General features: G+C 33.8%; 1 protein-coding gene across 1 annotated transcript; it reads right to left on the bottom strand.

The window, feature by feature from the left end:
* Positions 1-8085: 8085 nt before the first annotated feature.
* Positions 8086-10693, bottom strand: LOC128239421 (bile salt-activated lipase-like). Its single transcript, XM_052956042.1, has 2 exons — positions 9159-10693; positions 8086-8655 (listed from the first exon to the last, which is right to left on the bottom strand). The coding sequence occupies exons 1-2, from the start codon at positions 10685-10687 to the stop codon at positions 8379-8381; spliced, it is 1806 nt and encodes a 601-aa protein (XP_052812002.1). The 5' UTR covers positions 10688-10693; the 3' UTR covers positions 8086-8378.
* Positions 10694-13398: the final 2705 nt, after the last annotated feature.

Genomic DNA, 13398 nt, shown 5'->3' with positions numbered 1-13398 from the left:
ATGAGTGAGGAGGAAATAAGCTGTTGAAACAATTAGTTGTTGAACTCTAGGCCGTTTTGAGTACTTACATGTATCTCACATAAGTGACTTCTATAATATAAGTGTGAAGGACAAGAGATACGTATACACTCATTACCGATCACCTTCGTACTTTTCCGGGGGAGAAAGCGATTGAGAAATCCGTCAAGGGTTAGTTCTCATCATACAAATCAGCCATTCAGTTTTACGTAATTAAAGCTACAAATTTAATAAATATTTTTCAGATTATGAGGGGTTCAAATAAGATTAATAATAATTTTATACTCAACAGTATTTAGGATTAATCTTGATTCATTAAAATGATCCAAGTCCTAGTATTTACAGTATTTATTAGTGTTTAGCGGTTAGAGGGGAAATGAAGTATTTATTAAAAAATGAGAGTAAATAGCCATGATTGGTTGTTTGCCAAGGCTGTTAATAACGTTTGGTAGACGCCACTGGACGCGATATATGACGATAGAGGATAACTGGCAGTGTTTTTGTCCATCATCTGAACGCGATAATGTGATAGACAGCTGCCTCGACAAGTAGTTAAACTCAACAATAGAATAACGCAAAGGAAGTGTTAAATTATGCGAATTCCAGCAAATACTATTTGCTATGTAATATGTTATTTATTTTACTTCAATGACAACCATATTTAATTTTATAGCCGGTACCATAGTGTGAACAATTTTGTTTAATCGTTAATGTAATCCAGCCATTTTACTGTTAAATGGACGTAGTCATTAACAATTTAGACTTCAATTTCTGCATCAACAACATAATAGCATATTTTGTCAATTAAAAATGTTAATATAAGAAATAATGGTGTACGATAGCTTCTCACTTCCTTACAAATGTTATTATAACTTTCCGGTGTTTTATAGAAATTAGTCACGAGTTTCCTCGTCTGAACATTGACAATGGAACAAATAAATTGTACAATTATATTCAATGAACACAGTTGTTTCAATACCGTTTATCAATATAACCAAATCTAGATTAATTTTGTTTCGACAGTACATTACAGAAGTTGATTGGATGGCGGCTGCAACTAATATTCACTGTTGCATTCTGAGTATAATTGGTATGTTAATATAATAATTTCTTAACTAAAACAGCTTTTGTTTTGTACAAATAAAAACAAATCGAAACGGCCTTGCGCTGATTGCCTGAAATCGTTGTAGCTTCAAAATAGCATTATGTGACTTGCGCTCCCCCGAAAATTTTGGGTAAATTACATCAATTCGGAGTGACTACTCATTGTCACGTGCTTTTTTAACACGTGACAGTGAATCAAAGCGTGGTTATGCCATCTCAGATCGTTGGCATCTTTCCATTTGAAAGGATTTGAAGCTGAATGGTTTGTGATTTAAAATGTGTTTAACGTGCCTGATCTACTTTCTGTCTTTACATTTTCACATAAGTGTTTGTTCTCCAACTTAGGATGTGGTCACTTCATCGCCGAAATAGTGGTTACATTCAACCAATTTTATTTTTCTTGTAAAAGGCGTAACCTATTTTCTAACGTTGTTTTCTGTGAAACTTTTCTTCCCGATTTAATATGGTATTATGGGTTGTAAAATTGGTTATTTTAGGGTTGTATTTTATGTGGGCTGGACATTGCTTGTACTGTACATGGATTGGACATTATTAGTTTATTTTGAAGAATTCATATGATGTGGTTAACGTTACATATGATGTGATTTACGCTATATATGATGTGGTCAACGCTATATATGATGTGGTCAACGCTATATATGATGTGGTTAACGCTGTATATGATGTGATTAACTGTACATATGATGTGGTTAACGGTACATATGTTGTGGTTAACAGTACATATGATGTGGTAAACGGTACAAATGGTGTTGTTAACGATACATATGATGTGATTAACGATACATATGATGTGGTTAACGGTAAATATGATGTGGTTAATGACACATTTGATGTTGTTAACGGTTCACGGTACATATGATGTGGTTTACAGTACATATGATGTGGTTAACAACACATATGATTTTGTTAACGGTACATATGATTTGAATAACTAAACATATGATGTGGTTAACGGTACATATGATGTGATTAACGCTACATATGATGTGGTTAACGATACATATGATGTATTTTACGGTACATATGATGTGGTTAACAACACACATGATTTGGTTCACGGTAGATATGAGGTGGATAACGACAAATATATGGTTGTGCTGAACACTGTCTGTATTTTACATAGATGGCCATTGGTTGTTTTTCACACGGATTGGACATTGGTTGTATTTTACAGGCCTGTGACATTGGTCGTATTGTACATTGATGGGAAATTGATAGTATTTTACATGGGTTAGACATTGTTGTATATTACATGGATTGGGCATCGGTTTTATTTTACAGGGCTCGGACATTTGTTGTATTTTACATGGATTAGACATTGGTTATATTTAAAATTGATTGGACATTGCATGTATTTTATATGGATTTAACATTAGTATTTATGGATTGGACATTGGTTGTATTTAACACGGAATGGAAATTATGTTTGTTTTTTACATGCCTTTAGGACATTGGTTGTAATTTACATGGATTACACATTGGTTGTATTTTACATGGATGAAACATTGTTTGTTTTTTTGATGGATCAGACTTTGGTTCTTTTTTACAGGCCTGTAACATTGGTTTTAATTTACATAGATTGGACATTGGTTATATGTAACATTGATTGGACATTGGTTATATGTAACATGGATTGGATATTGGTTTTACTTTAAAGGGATTGGACTTGGTTGTATTTTACATAAATTGGACATTAATTGCATTTTGCATGGATTGGACATTGGTTGTATTTTACATGGATTGGACATTTTTTTTTAGATGAATTGGAAATTGGTTGTACTTTAATTGGATTAAACATTGGTTGAATTTTACATGAAATGGACATTGGTTGTATTTGTCACACATTGGACATTAATTGTATTTTTTATGGATTGGACATTGTTGTTTTTTTTTTACAGGGATTGGACATCAATTGTATTTTAGTTGGATTGGAAATTGGTTGTATTTTAAATGGACTGGGCATTGGTTGAATTTTCATGAAATGGACATTGGTTGTATTTTACATGTATTGGACATTGGTTGAATTTTATATAAATTGGACATTGGTTGTTTTTTAATGGATTGGACACAAGTTGTATTTTACATGGATTGGACATTGGTTGTTCTTTACATGGATTGTACATAGGTTGCATTTTACATGGATTGTACATAAGTTGTATTTTACATGGATTGGACATTGGTTGTATTTTAGTTGGATTTGAAATTGGTTGTATTTTAATTTGATTGGACAAGGTTGTATTTTAATGGGCTGAGATATTGCCTGTAGTTTACATAGATTGGACATTGGTTGTCTATCATAGGTCTGGAACATTAGTTGTATTTCAGTGATTGGACATTGGTTGTATTTTATAGAGATGAGACATTGGTTGTATTTCAGTGATTAGACATGGTTGTATTTTATAGAGATGAGACATTGGTTGTATTTCAGTGATTAGACATGGTTGTATTTTATAGAGATGAGACATGGTTGTATTTTATAGAGATGAGACATTGGTTGTATTTTATAGAGATGAGACATTGGTTGTATTTTATAGAGATGAGACATTGGTTGTATTTCAGTGATTAGACATGGTTGTATTTTATAGAGATGAGACATTGGTTGTATTTTATAGAGATGAGACATTGGTTGTATTTTATAGAGATGAGACATTGGCTGTATTTTATAGAGATGAGACATTGGTTGTATTTTATAGAGATGAGACATTGGTTGTATTTTATAGAGATGAGACATTGGTTGTATTTCAGTGATTAGACATGGTTGTATTTTATAGAGATGAGACATTGGTTGTATTTTATAGAGATGAGACATTGGTTGTATTTTATAGAGATGAGACATTGGTTGTATTTCAGTGATTAGACATGGTTGTATTTTATAGAGATGAGACATTGGTTGTATTTTATAGAGATGAGACATTGGTTGTATTTTATAGAGATGAGACATTGGTTGTATTTCAGTGATTAGACATGGTTGTATTTTATAGAGATGAGACATTGGTTGTATTTTATAGAGATGAGACATTGGTTGTATTTTATAGAGATGAGACATTGGCTGTATTTTATAGAGATGAGACATTGGTTGTATTTTATAGAGATGAGACATTGGTTGTATTTCAGCGATTGGACATTGGTTGTATTTTATAGAGATGAGACATTGGTTGTTTTTTAGTGATTGGACATTGGTTGTATTTCATATGGCCTGGACATTGGTTGTTATCGAATGATTTGACATTGGTTGTATTCTATATGGGGTGGACATTGGTTGTTATCGACTGATTGGACATTGGTTGTGTTTTATATGGCCTGGACATTGGTTGTATTTCAGCGATTGGACATTGGTTGTATTTCAGCGATTGGACATTGGTTGTATTTCAGCGATTGGACATTGGTTATATTTCAGCGATTGGACATTGGTTGTATTTCAGCGATTGGACATGGGTTGTATTTCAGCGATTGGACATTGGTTGTATTTCAGCGATTGGACATTGGTTGTATTTCAGCGATTGGACATTGGTTGTATTTCAGCGATTGGACATTGGTTGTATTTCAGCGATTGGACATTGGTTATATTTCAGCGATTGGACATTGGTTGTATTTCAGCGATTGGACATGGGTTGTATTTCAGCGATTGGACATTGGTTGTATTTCAGCGATTGGACATTGGTTGTATTTCAGCGATTGGACATTGGTTATATTTCAGCGATTGGACATTGGTTGTATTTCAGCGATTGGACATTGGTTGAATTTCAGCGATTGGACATTGGTTGTATTTCAGCGATTGGACATGGGTTGTATTTCAGCGATTGGACATTGGTTGTATTTCAGCGATTGGACATTGGTTGTATTTTATAGAGATGAGACGTGGGTTGTATTTTATAGAGATGAGACGTGGGTTGTATTTCTGTAATTGGACAATGGTTGTGTTTAAAAGGCCCGGGACATTGGTTGTATTACATGGCTTGAACGTTGGTTGAATTTTACATTGATGGGTTATTGTTTGTAATTTACATGGTTGGGACATTTTGCATAAATTGGACATTGATTGTATTTTACATTGATTGGACATTGATTGTATTTTGCATGAATTGGACATTTTTTGTATTTTACATGGAGTGGACATTGTTTGTTTATTACATAGATGAATCATTGGTTGTATTTTGCAGGAAAGGGAAATTTGTTGTACTTTATATGGATTGGACATTGTTTGTATTTTAGATATGTTTAACATTAGTTGTATATGGATTGGACATACGTTGTATTTTACATGGATTGGACATTGGTCGTATTTTAGATGGATTTGAAATTATTGTATTTTACATGGATTGGACATTGGTCGTATTTTAGATGGATTTGAAATTGTTGTATTTTAATTTGATTGGACATCGGTTGTATTTTAATGGGCTGAGACATTGCCTGAATATTACATAGATTGGACATTGGTTGTCTATTATAGGTCTGGAACATTAGATGTATTTCAGTGATTGGACATTGGTTGTAATTTATATGGGCTGGATTTTGGTTTTATTTCAGTGATTTGACATTGGTTGTATTCGATAGAGATGAGACATTGGTTGTATTTTATAGAGATGAGACATTGGTTGTATTTTATAGAGATGAGACATTGGTTGTATTTTATAGAGATGAGACATTGGTTGTATTTTATAGAGATGAGACATTGGTTGTATTTTATAGAGATGAGACATTGGTTGTATTTCAGTGATTAGACATTGGTTGTATTTTATAGAGATGAGACATTGGTTGTATTTTATAGAGATGAGACATTGGTTGTATTTTATAGAGATGAGACATTGGTTGTATTTTATAGAGATGAGACATTGGTTGTATTTTATAGAGATGAGACATTGGTTGTATTTTATAGAGATGAGACATTGGTTGTATTTCAGTGATTAGACATTGGTTGTATTTTATAGAGATGAGACATTGGTTGTATTTTATAGAGATGAGACATTGGTTGTATTTCAGCGATTGGACATTGGTTGTATTTTATAGAGATGAGACATTGGTTGTATTTCAGCGATTGGACATTGGTTGTATTTTATAGAGATGAGACATTGGTTGTATTTTATAGAGATGAGACATTGGTTGTATTTTATAGAGATGAGACATTGGTTGTATTTCAGTGATTAGACATTGGTTGTATTTTATAGAGATGAGACATTGGTTGTATTTTATAGAGATGAGACATTGGTTGTATTTTATAGAGATGAGACATTGGTTGTATTTTATAGAGATGAGACATTGGTTGTATTTCAGCGATTGGACATTGGTTGTATTTTATAGAGATGAGACATTGGTTGTATTTCAGCGATTGGACATTGGTTGTATTTTATAGAGATGAGACATTGGTTGTATTTTATAGAGATGAGACATTGGTTGTATTTTATAGAGATGAGACATTAGTTGTATTTCAGCGATTGGACATTGGTTGTATTTTATAGAGATGAGACATTGGTTGTATTTTATAGAGATGAGACATTGGTTGTATTTTATAGAGATGAGACATTGGTTGTATTTTATAGAGATGAGACATTGGTTGTATTTTATAGAGATGAGACATTGGTTGTATTTTATAGAGATGAGACATTGGTTGTATTTCAGCGATTGGACATTGGTTGTATTTTATAGAGATGAGACATTGGTTGTATTTTATAGAGATGAGACATTGGTTGTATTTCAGCGATTGGACATTGGTTGTATTTTATAGAGATGAGATATTGGTTGTTTTTTAGTGATTGGACATTGGTTGTATTTCATATGGCCTGGACATTGGTTGTTATCGAATGATTTGACATTAGTTGTATTCTATATGGGCTGGACATTGGTTGTTATCGAATGATTGGACATTTGTTGTGTTTTATAGAGATGAGACATGGGTTGTATTTCTGTGATTGGACATTGGTTGTATTTCAGCGATTGGACATTGGTTATATTTACAGGGTTGGGACATTGGTTGTATTTCTGTGATTGGACATTGGTTGTATTTTATAGAAATGAGACATTGGTTGAATTTCAGTGATTGGACATTGGTTGTATTTCAGCGATTGGACATTGGTTGTATTTTATAGAAATGAGACATTGGTTGTATTTCTGTGATTGGACATTGGTTGTATTTCAGCGATTGGACATTGGTTATATTTACAGGGTTGGGACATTGGTTGTATTTCTGTGATTGGACATTGGTTGTATTTTATAGAAATGAGACATGGGTTGTATTTCTGTGATTGGACATTGGTTGTATTTCAGCGATTGGACATTGGTTATATTTACAGGGTTGGGACATTGGTTGTATTTCTGTGATTGGACATTGGTTGTATTTTATAGAAATGAGACATGGGTTGTATTTCAGTGATTGAACATTGGTTGTATTTCAGCGATTGGACATTGGTTGTATTTTATAGAAATGAGACATTGGTTGAATTTCAGTGATTGTACATTGGTTGTATTTTAGCGATTGGACATTGGTTATATTTACAGGGTTGGGACATTGGTTGTATTTTACAGGGATGGGACATTGGTAGTATTTTACAGGGATGGGACATTGGTTATATTTTAAAGGGATTTGACATTGGTTGTATTTTAAATGGATCGGACATTGATTATTAATGAAAAGACTAATGGTTGTATTTTATAGGGATGTTACATTGGTGGTAATAAACATGGATTGGACATTGGTTGTACTTTTTAATAGGTTAGTCATTGGTTGTAGTTGACATAGATTGGACATTGGTTGCATTTTGCAGGGATGAGACATGGGAGGTATTGTGACAGGGATGGAACATTAGTGGTATTTCGGTACAGTCACTAGTCGGATTGAACTTTTACATGTTGGAGTGAACTTTCACTTGAAATATTTATCCTGCCATTAAGCTATTTGATACAACAAAACAATCCCTTTATTAAACATATGGTGTTAACAGTCTTAAGGAAATCAATCGATTGCAAATGTAAACAATCTTTAAACAATTTCTTCAACGCTGCTATAAGAAATATATGTAAATCTTAGCAAGTATATTTCAATACCTAGTAAAGTGTAGTTAATAATCATACATTTATCGTATATGCATTTACCAAGGACTGTCATTAACATTCACAATTACATTACTGCCATAAAGACACCATTACGTAACATTTTGAGCGTGTAAAAATTTACAATCTAAAACTAAGATATGCTAACACGTAAAAGACGCCCCGACTATTTAATCGCACCATTTTCCCTGTCATATAATTATCTGTGTAAATAACCAGAATATATACAATAACACAATTGCACTGTGGGTGTTGATACTTGTCGCTGATGCGAGAATACCACTACCGGATATTTGTAAGTCATAATACATATCTTCTAGAACCTTCGTTCGTTCTTTTTCATAATGTTGACCTGCTGATGCGTTAGTCATCCCTGCTTTAAGTTCAAGATAATATCCATCCAATGTCGTAAACGGTGGCCAAAAGGGAACGTCTACGCCGGTGTTACCGTCACGAATATTTGGGTTTCTGAAAAGAAGTGTTTAAATTAATACAACCGTTAAAAGCAAAGTAAATTTCTCATGCACAGTGAATAATAAAGAGAGCGCAGTTTGATATGTTGTGTTTCAGTTAATATACAAAACACGATACATGTAATATGTGATTAACGGTATATATGAGTTGGTTTACGATATGCATGGTGTGGTTTTCTTCCTAGTAGTGATTTTTTTTAAACACTGACAATCTAATTCATTTTAAAACTCCAGGCTGGATAAATAACCCAAAAAGCAGTTTTTTTTATAGTACATATAGTTTAAAAACAAAACCACGAAACGCAAACAATTCTCACATAAACAAAACTCGTACACACAATGTTGTTTAATATTGTTTTACAATTAATCTGAGCTATGCTGAAAGAGCATAGACTTAAGATCGAAAAAATACAAATCATAATTTCATTTACATCTTACACATCAAGATAAAATTATGCTGTGCTGAAATTGCAAGATGAAACGTTACAAGTTACTTACCCAAATTTCGCAAAATTACTCCATATGTTCATAATTTGTTCAGACAATTCAATGTCTTTCCCCGAAACGTTTGAAAAACTAGTTGATTTGTAATCCCTGATAAACTTGTGTTCCATTTCCTTAGGAAATCCAAAAACGTACGGAAGTTCGAAAACATGGCTAACTCCATTTAAAAAGTGTAATTTGGGTGCAAACGAAGGTGTTTGATTGAACACATAAAAGAATGTATGTCCTTGCGAACTTGGCAATTTCCGAGAACTGTGAGTTTCAAGTGCAAATTTGGCCCCTAGTAAGAATGTCAAATCGGTCCTAAAATCCACTTCTGTGTCTCTAGTTAAAACTCCGGTACGCGCATAGTGCGACACTATTTCACTCAATCGGTCCTTAGACAGCGTCTTACTATACTCCCAAGAGACAACTCCGTTTATGTATTTTTCAAACTCATGCATAGTTACCCGTTCAGAAATGTCATTGGTTCGATGTATAAGTGATAGCGATCCATCCTTGCTCATTATCCCGGTCATAAAATCTATTTCAGAAAAAAAATCGAGGGCTTCAATACTTCTTTCTGTTGTTCGCAATGGTAGATATGCAGGGTTAATTGGAACGAAATCATTGTCCACTGAAGGTACAAACCATCTGTGGATGTTTATTCTCTGCAGCGTCACGGCATCCAATGTTCTAAGACACTCTAGACCGTTCTGGCTAGAACATGGCATTTGTTCTAGTAAACGCTCAAACAGGTTTCTAGGGTGTCTTTGAACAGCCCAACCTGAAAAGCATGACCCACTTTGAGCAATAACTCGTTGAATGAGGCCCCTATTAGGCGGATAAAGGGCCTGGAACAGTACTGCAGCTCCACCAGCTGAATTACCGAACAAGGTCACCCTAAGATTGTCCCCACCAAAGAAGCCGATGTTGTCGTGAACCCACTGGATTGACATATGCATATCCCAGAGGCCGTAGTTTCCATCATTTTTAGCACCAGAGCTGAGAAATCCAAATACGTCTAGTCTGTAATTAATTGTCACTACTATAACATCATTAAAGGCACTTAGCGTGTCACCTGCATATATCTCTCCACCTCCAACGGCAAAACTTCCACCATGTATGTACAGCATAACTGCAAATCTGTTTCGTGAATCAACCTTATTTCCAGGCACATACAAATTTAAATGCAAACAATCCTCACTCTGCTTACGTTCGTTTGTATAAAAGTCATCCCCAAAAATAGACTGGATACAATGCGGACCATACTCCGTCGCGTCATAGGTTTGATCGGCTTTGAATTCAAAAGGCACTGGTCTTCTCAATCGCAAATCACCGATGGGAGGCTTTGCGTATGGAATTTGTAGAAATCGCATGGCGATCTTTGTTTTGTTATTAAATGATGCCAAATGTGAAACTCCAATAAACTTTCCAATTGGTGTAGCGCATAGTACCTTTTGTGAAGAAAAACCAGCAGAGTCACACCGCCTTATAGCGTAACATACAAACAGTAAAGCTACGTAGCAATTAAAAATATCCATCGTGCGTGCTTTAAATTCGCTCTTCCTTTATATATGAGTGTTAACAATAATTATCAATATTTCTACAAACACATCCAATTAGTAAATCAACCAGACTCAGAGACAGGCGGAAGCGATATGTAAATAACTTTTGTCAGTATGATGATGAATAATCAGATAGCAAGCCATGGGTTCCAGGACGTCAGTTCAAAATATTGTTTTTGTCTGGAATATAGATGAGCCTTTCCAACGATTGCACGAGATTCATTTCAACTACATTTCGATGATAACGTTTCATGTTCAATGACCCACTTGCCAGCTACTATGTTAACTGCGCGGTTTCAATTTTATCTCATCAATAGATTTCCCGGTTTCCAGGTATATAGTAGAAATTCTTGGCATCGTATGATGAAAGATGATCAGTGATAAGAGGATTCAGAACATAACATCTGAAAAGAAAGAAATCAAGATTATCTAATGAATATGTTTCAATAATTCTTAAACTCCATCGACATTCTGTTTTGTTTTTGTTTTGGCATTTACCTTTGAACTTTTGAGAATATTGTGCCATTTTTAGTATTTCATTGATAAATGATTTCCGCAAATTATTGGCTAAAATGCTTTTCCACGCCAAGGCGAAATTTGCTAACAGGATGTGGTCAATCGTACTATAGGAGGGATTTCTAATCAGCCAATATGCTAATTATAGATTTACTGATAAGCACAGTCCATAGCAACTGTAACAGGTAGTACAAACTTTGTACGACCTGGTCTCTGTTTAACATAGATTTGCACTGGATTGGGTATGGACTTGGAGCCTTTGTCTCTTAAAAACAACACTCTGTTATAACACAAAATAAATATTTTTTCATACCTTTCCCTTAACCTAAATCAAATGAAAATTAAGTGTAAAGGGTTAATATGTGCGCGTGGTCAAGAGGATTTCACAGTTGCTAAATTAAAAAGTGCACAAACAAATGCAGTAAACATTTTGTTAGAGGAAAAACACCTTCTGATGATCATCCAGACCCTAAGCTTGCAACATATACTCATACATCAGAAATTTGAAAACTAAATGTAATATAGCCAGGTAAATATTTTTTCAAAATAAATATATTTTCGTTTTTTTGCTTAAAATCATTGAAACATTATAACTGAATTAGTATTGATACTACATATTATTGTGGTATTAAATAAAAAACAATTTTACTAGAATTATTGGAGGTGATTACAATAAATTGAAGATTTTGTGACAGGTTGATAAATATTCCCAAAACAGATAGGCCTTAAACACTAAGAGCTACATCTGTACCAAAGAATACACTGAAGTTTCAACGTACCTTACTACAGAAACACACAACATTCAGATTGATCAAGTCTTGCAGGAAATGTGCCATATGTGTGTATGCATATACATGATGACTTATATAAATAAGGAAGACTATAACGTGTGAACATTCTTACTCATGTGTTTCATTAATCCAAATTAAATTAAATTTAAATGCAGCGACCAGCTGTGAACCCGATCCCACTCAAGAGAGTCCAAAAAAGAGATACTGGAAAAATACTGTAAAACAAAGATGATATAGGTCTTTTGAGCAGCTTCTGAATGATGTTTATCTATTTAAATCTTACACTGGCACCACCATTCATCAATTTAGTCATTTATACCTTACACAGAGTTTACATTTTACGGTGAAGGAATTTATATTCTTGTACACAAATAAAGCAACTTTGAAATGCATTATGGGCATTCCAGTTCTGGTGCTATAATGGCATGCAGAGACATATTGAAATTAAATACATACACTATAACAAAACACAAGAATGTATTTAGTATTATATTTTAATATCTGTATTGACAACATATCAATGTATATATATATATATTTATTTGTACTATGTGTGTACCAGCTATGTTACACACTTTTCTGTATAAATCATGACATTGTGGACTGTTTTTCATTGATTCATTTAAAGTTCAACTGGCATAATCCGTCATCAATTTGCATTATGATGACCTTGTCGTCCCTAGCTTTAATACAGGCACTGCATCTGAAAAAAATAAATGCAATTAATTTCTTAATCATAAAACATTGAAACCTATTATATACATTTTGTATCTGGTTAGATGTCATCTATTCACAAATACACATTAGGACACACAAGACAAGATCAGCTGTATGGTAAGACAGAGAAAGTGTACCTGTTTCTGACCAACTGATATATACGTATCCATTTCATATGGATTTTATCTCAATTCTTGGCTAGAAACATTATTACAATATATTAAAAAATTCCAATGCAGCTGTTAGACTAAATCTTATATGTTAAACCTACAGCATACCATATCACCACAATGTTATACGTTTTCTTAAATGTAAACATATATACATGGATTGCATAATTTGCTTACCTGTTAATTAGTTATGGTCTTTTCCCAGATGGAGTTAAACCTCAGCAGCACTGTGTCCATTACTTATCGCAACAACTGAATTTTGAGAGAAACTTTGCACCAGGAAGATTATTTCCAGTGAATGTTACTGCAAAAACCTTATCAGAAGTAGCCATTGTTTACATTTCTTTGTACTACCTTCTTGGAAATTGTGTACCACGTGGTACACATAACAGAAAGGAATAACGTAGTTGTAAATCCCTCCTATACATCAGATCTGAGCGTTCTGGAAAAAAAATGAACAGTCATGAGATAACAAGAAAGACCATTGATGCAA

The sequence above is a fragment of the Mya arenaria genome, chromosome 6, assembly GCF_026914265.1.
Source record: "Mya arenaria isolate MELC-2E11 chromosome 6, ASM2691426v1".
Taxonomy (NCBI): domain Eukaryota; kingdom Metazoa; phylum Mollusca; class Bivalvia; order Myida; family Myidae; genus Mya; species Mya arenaria.
This window is presented reverse-complemented; position numbering and strand designations above follow the sequence as displayed.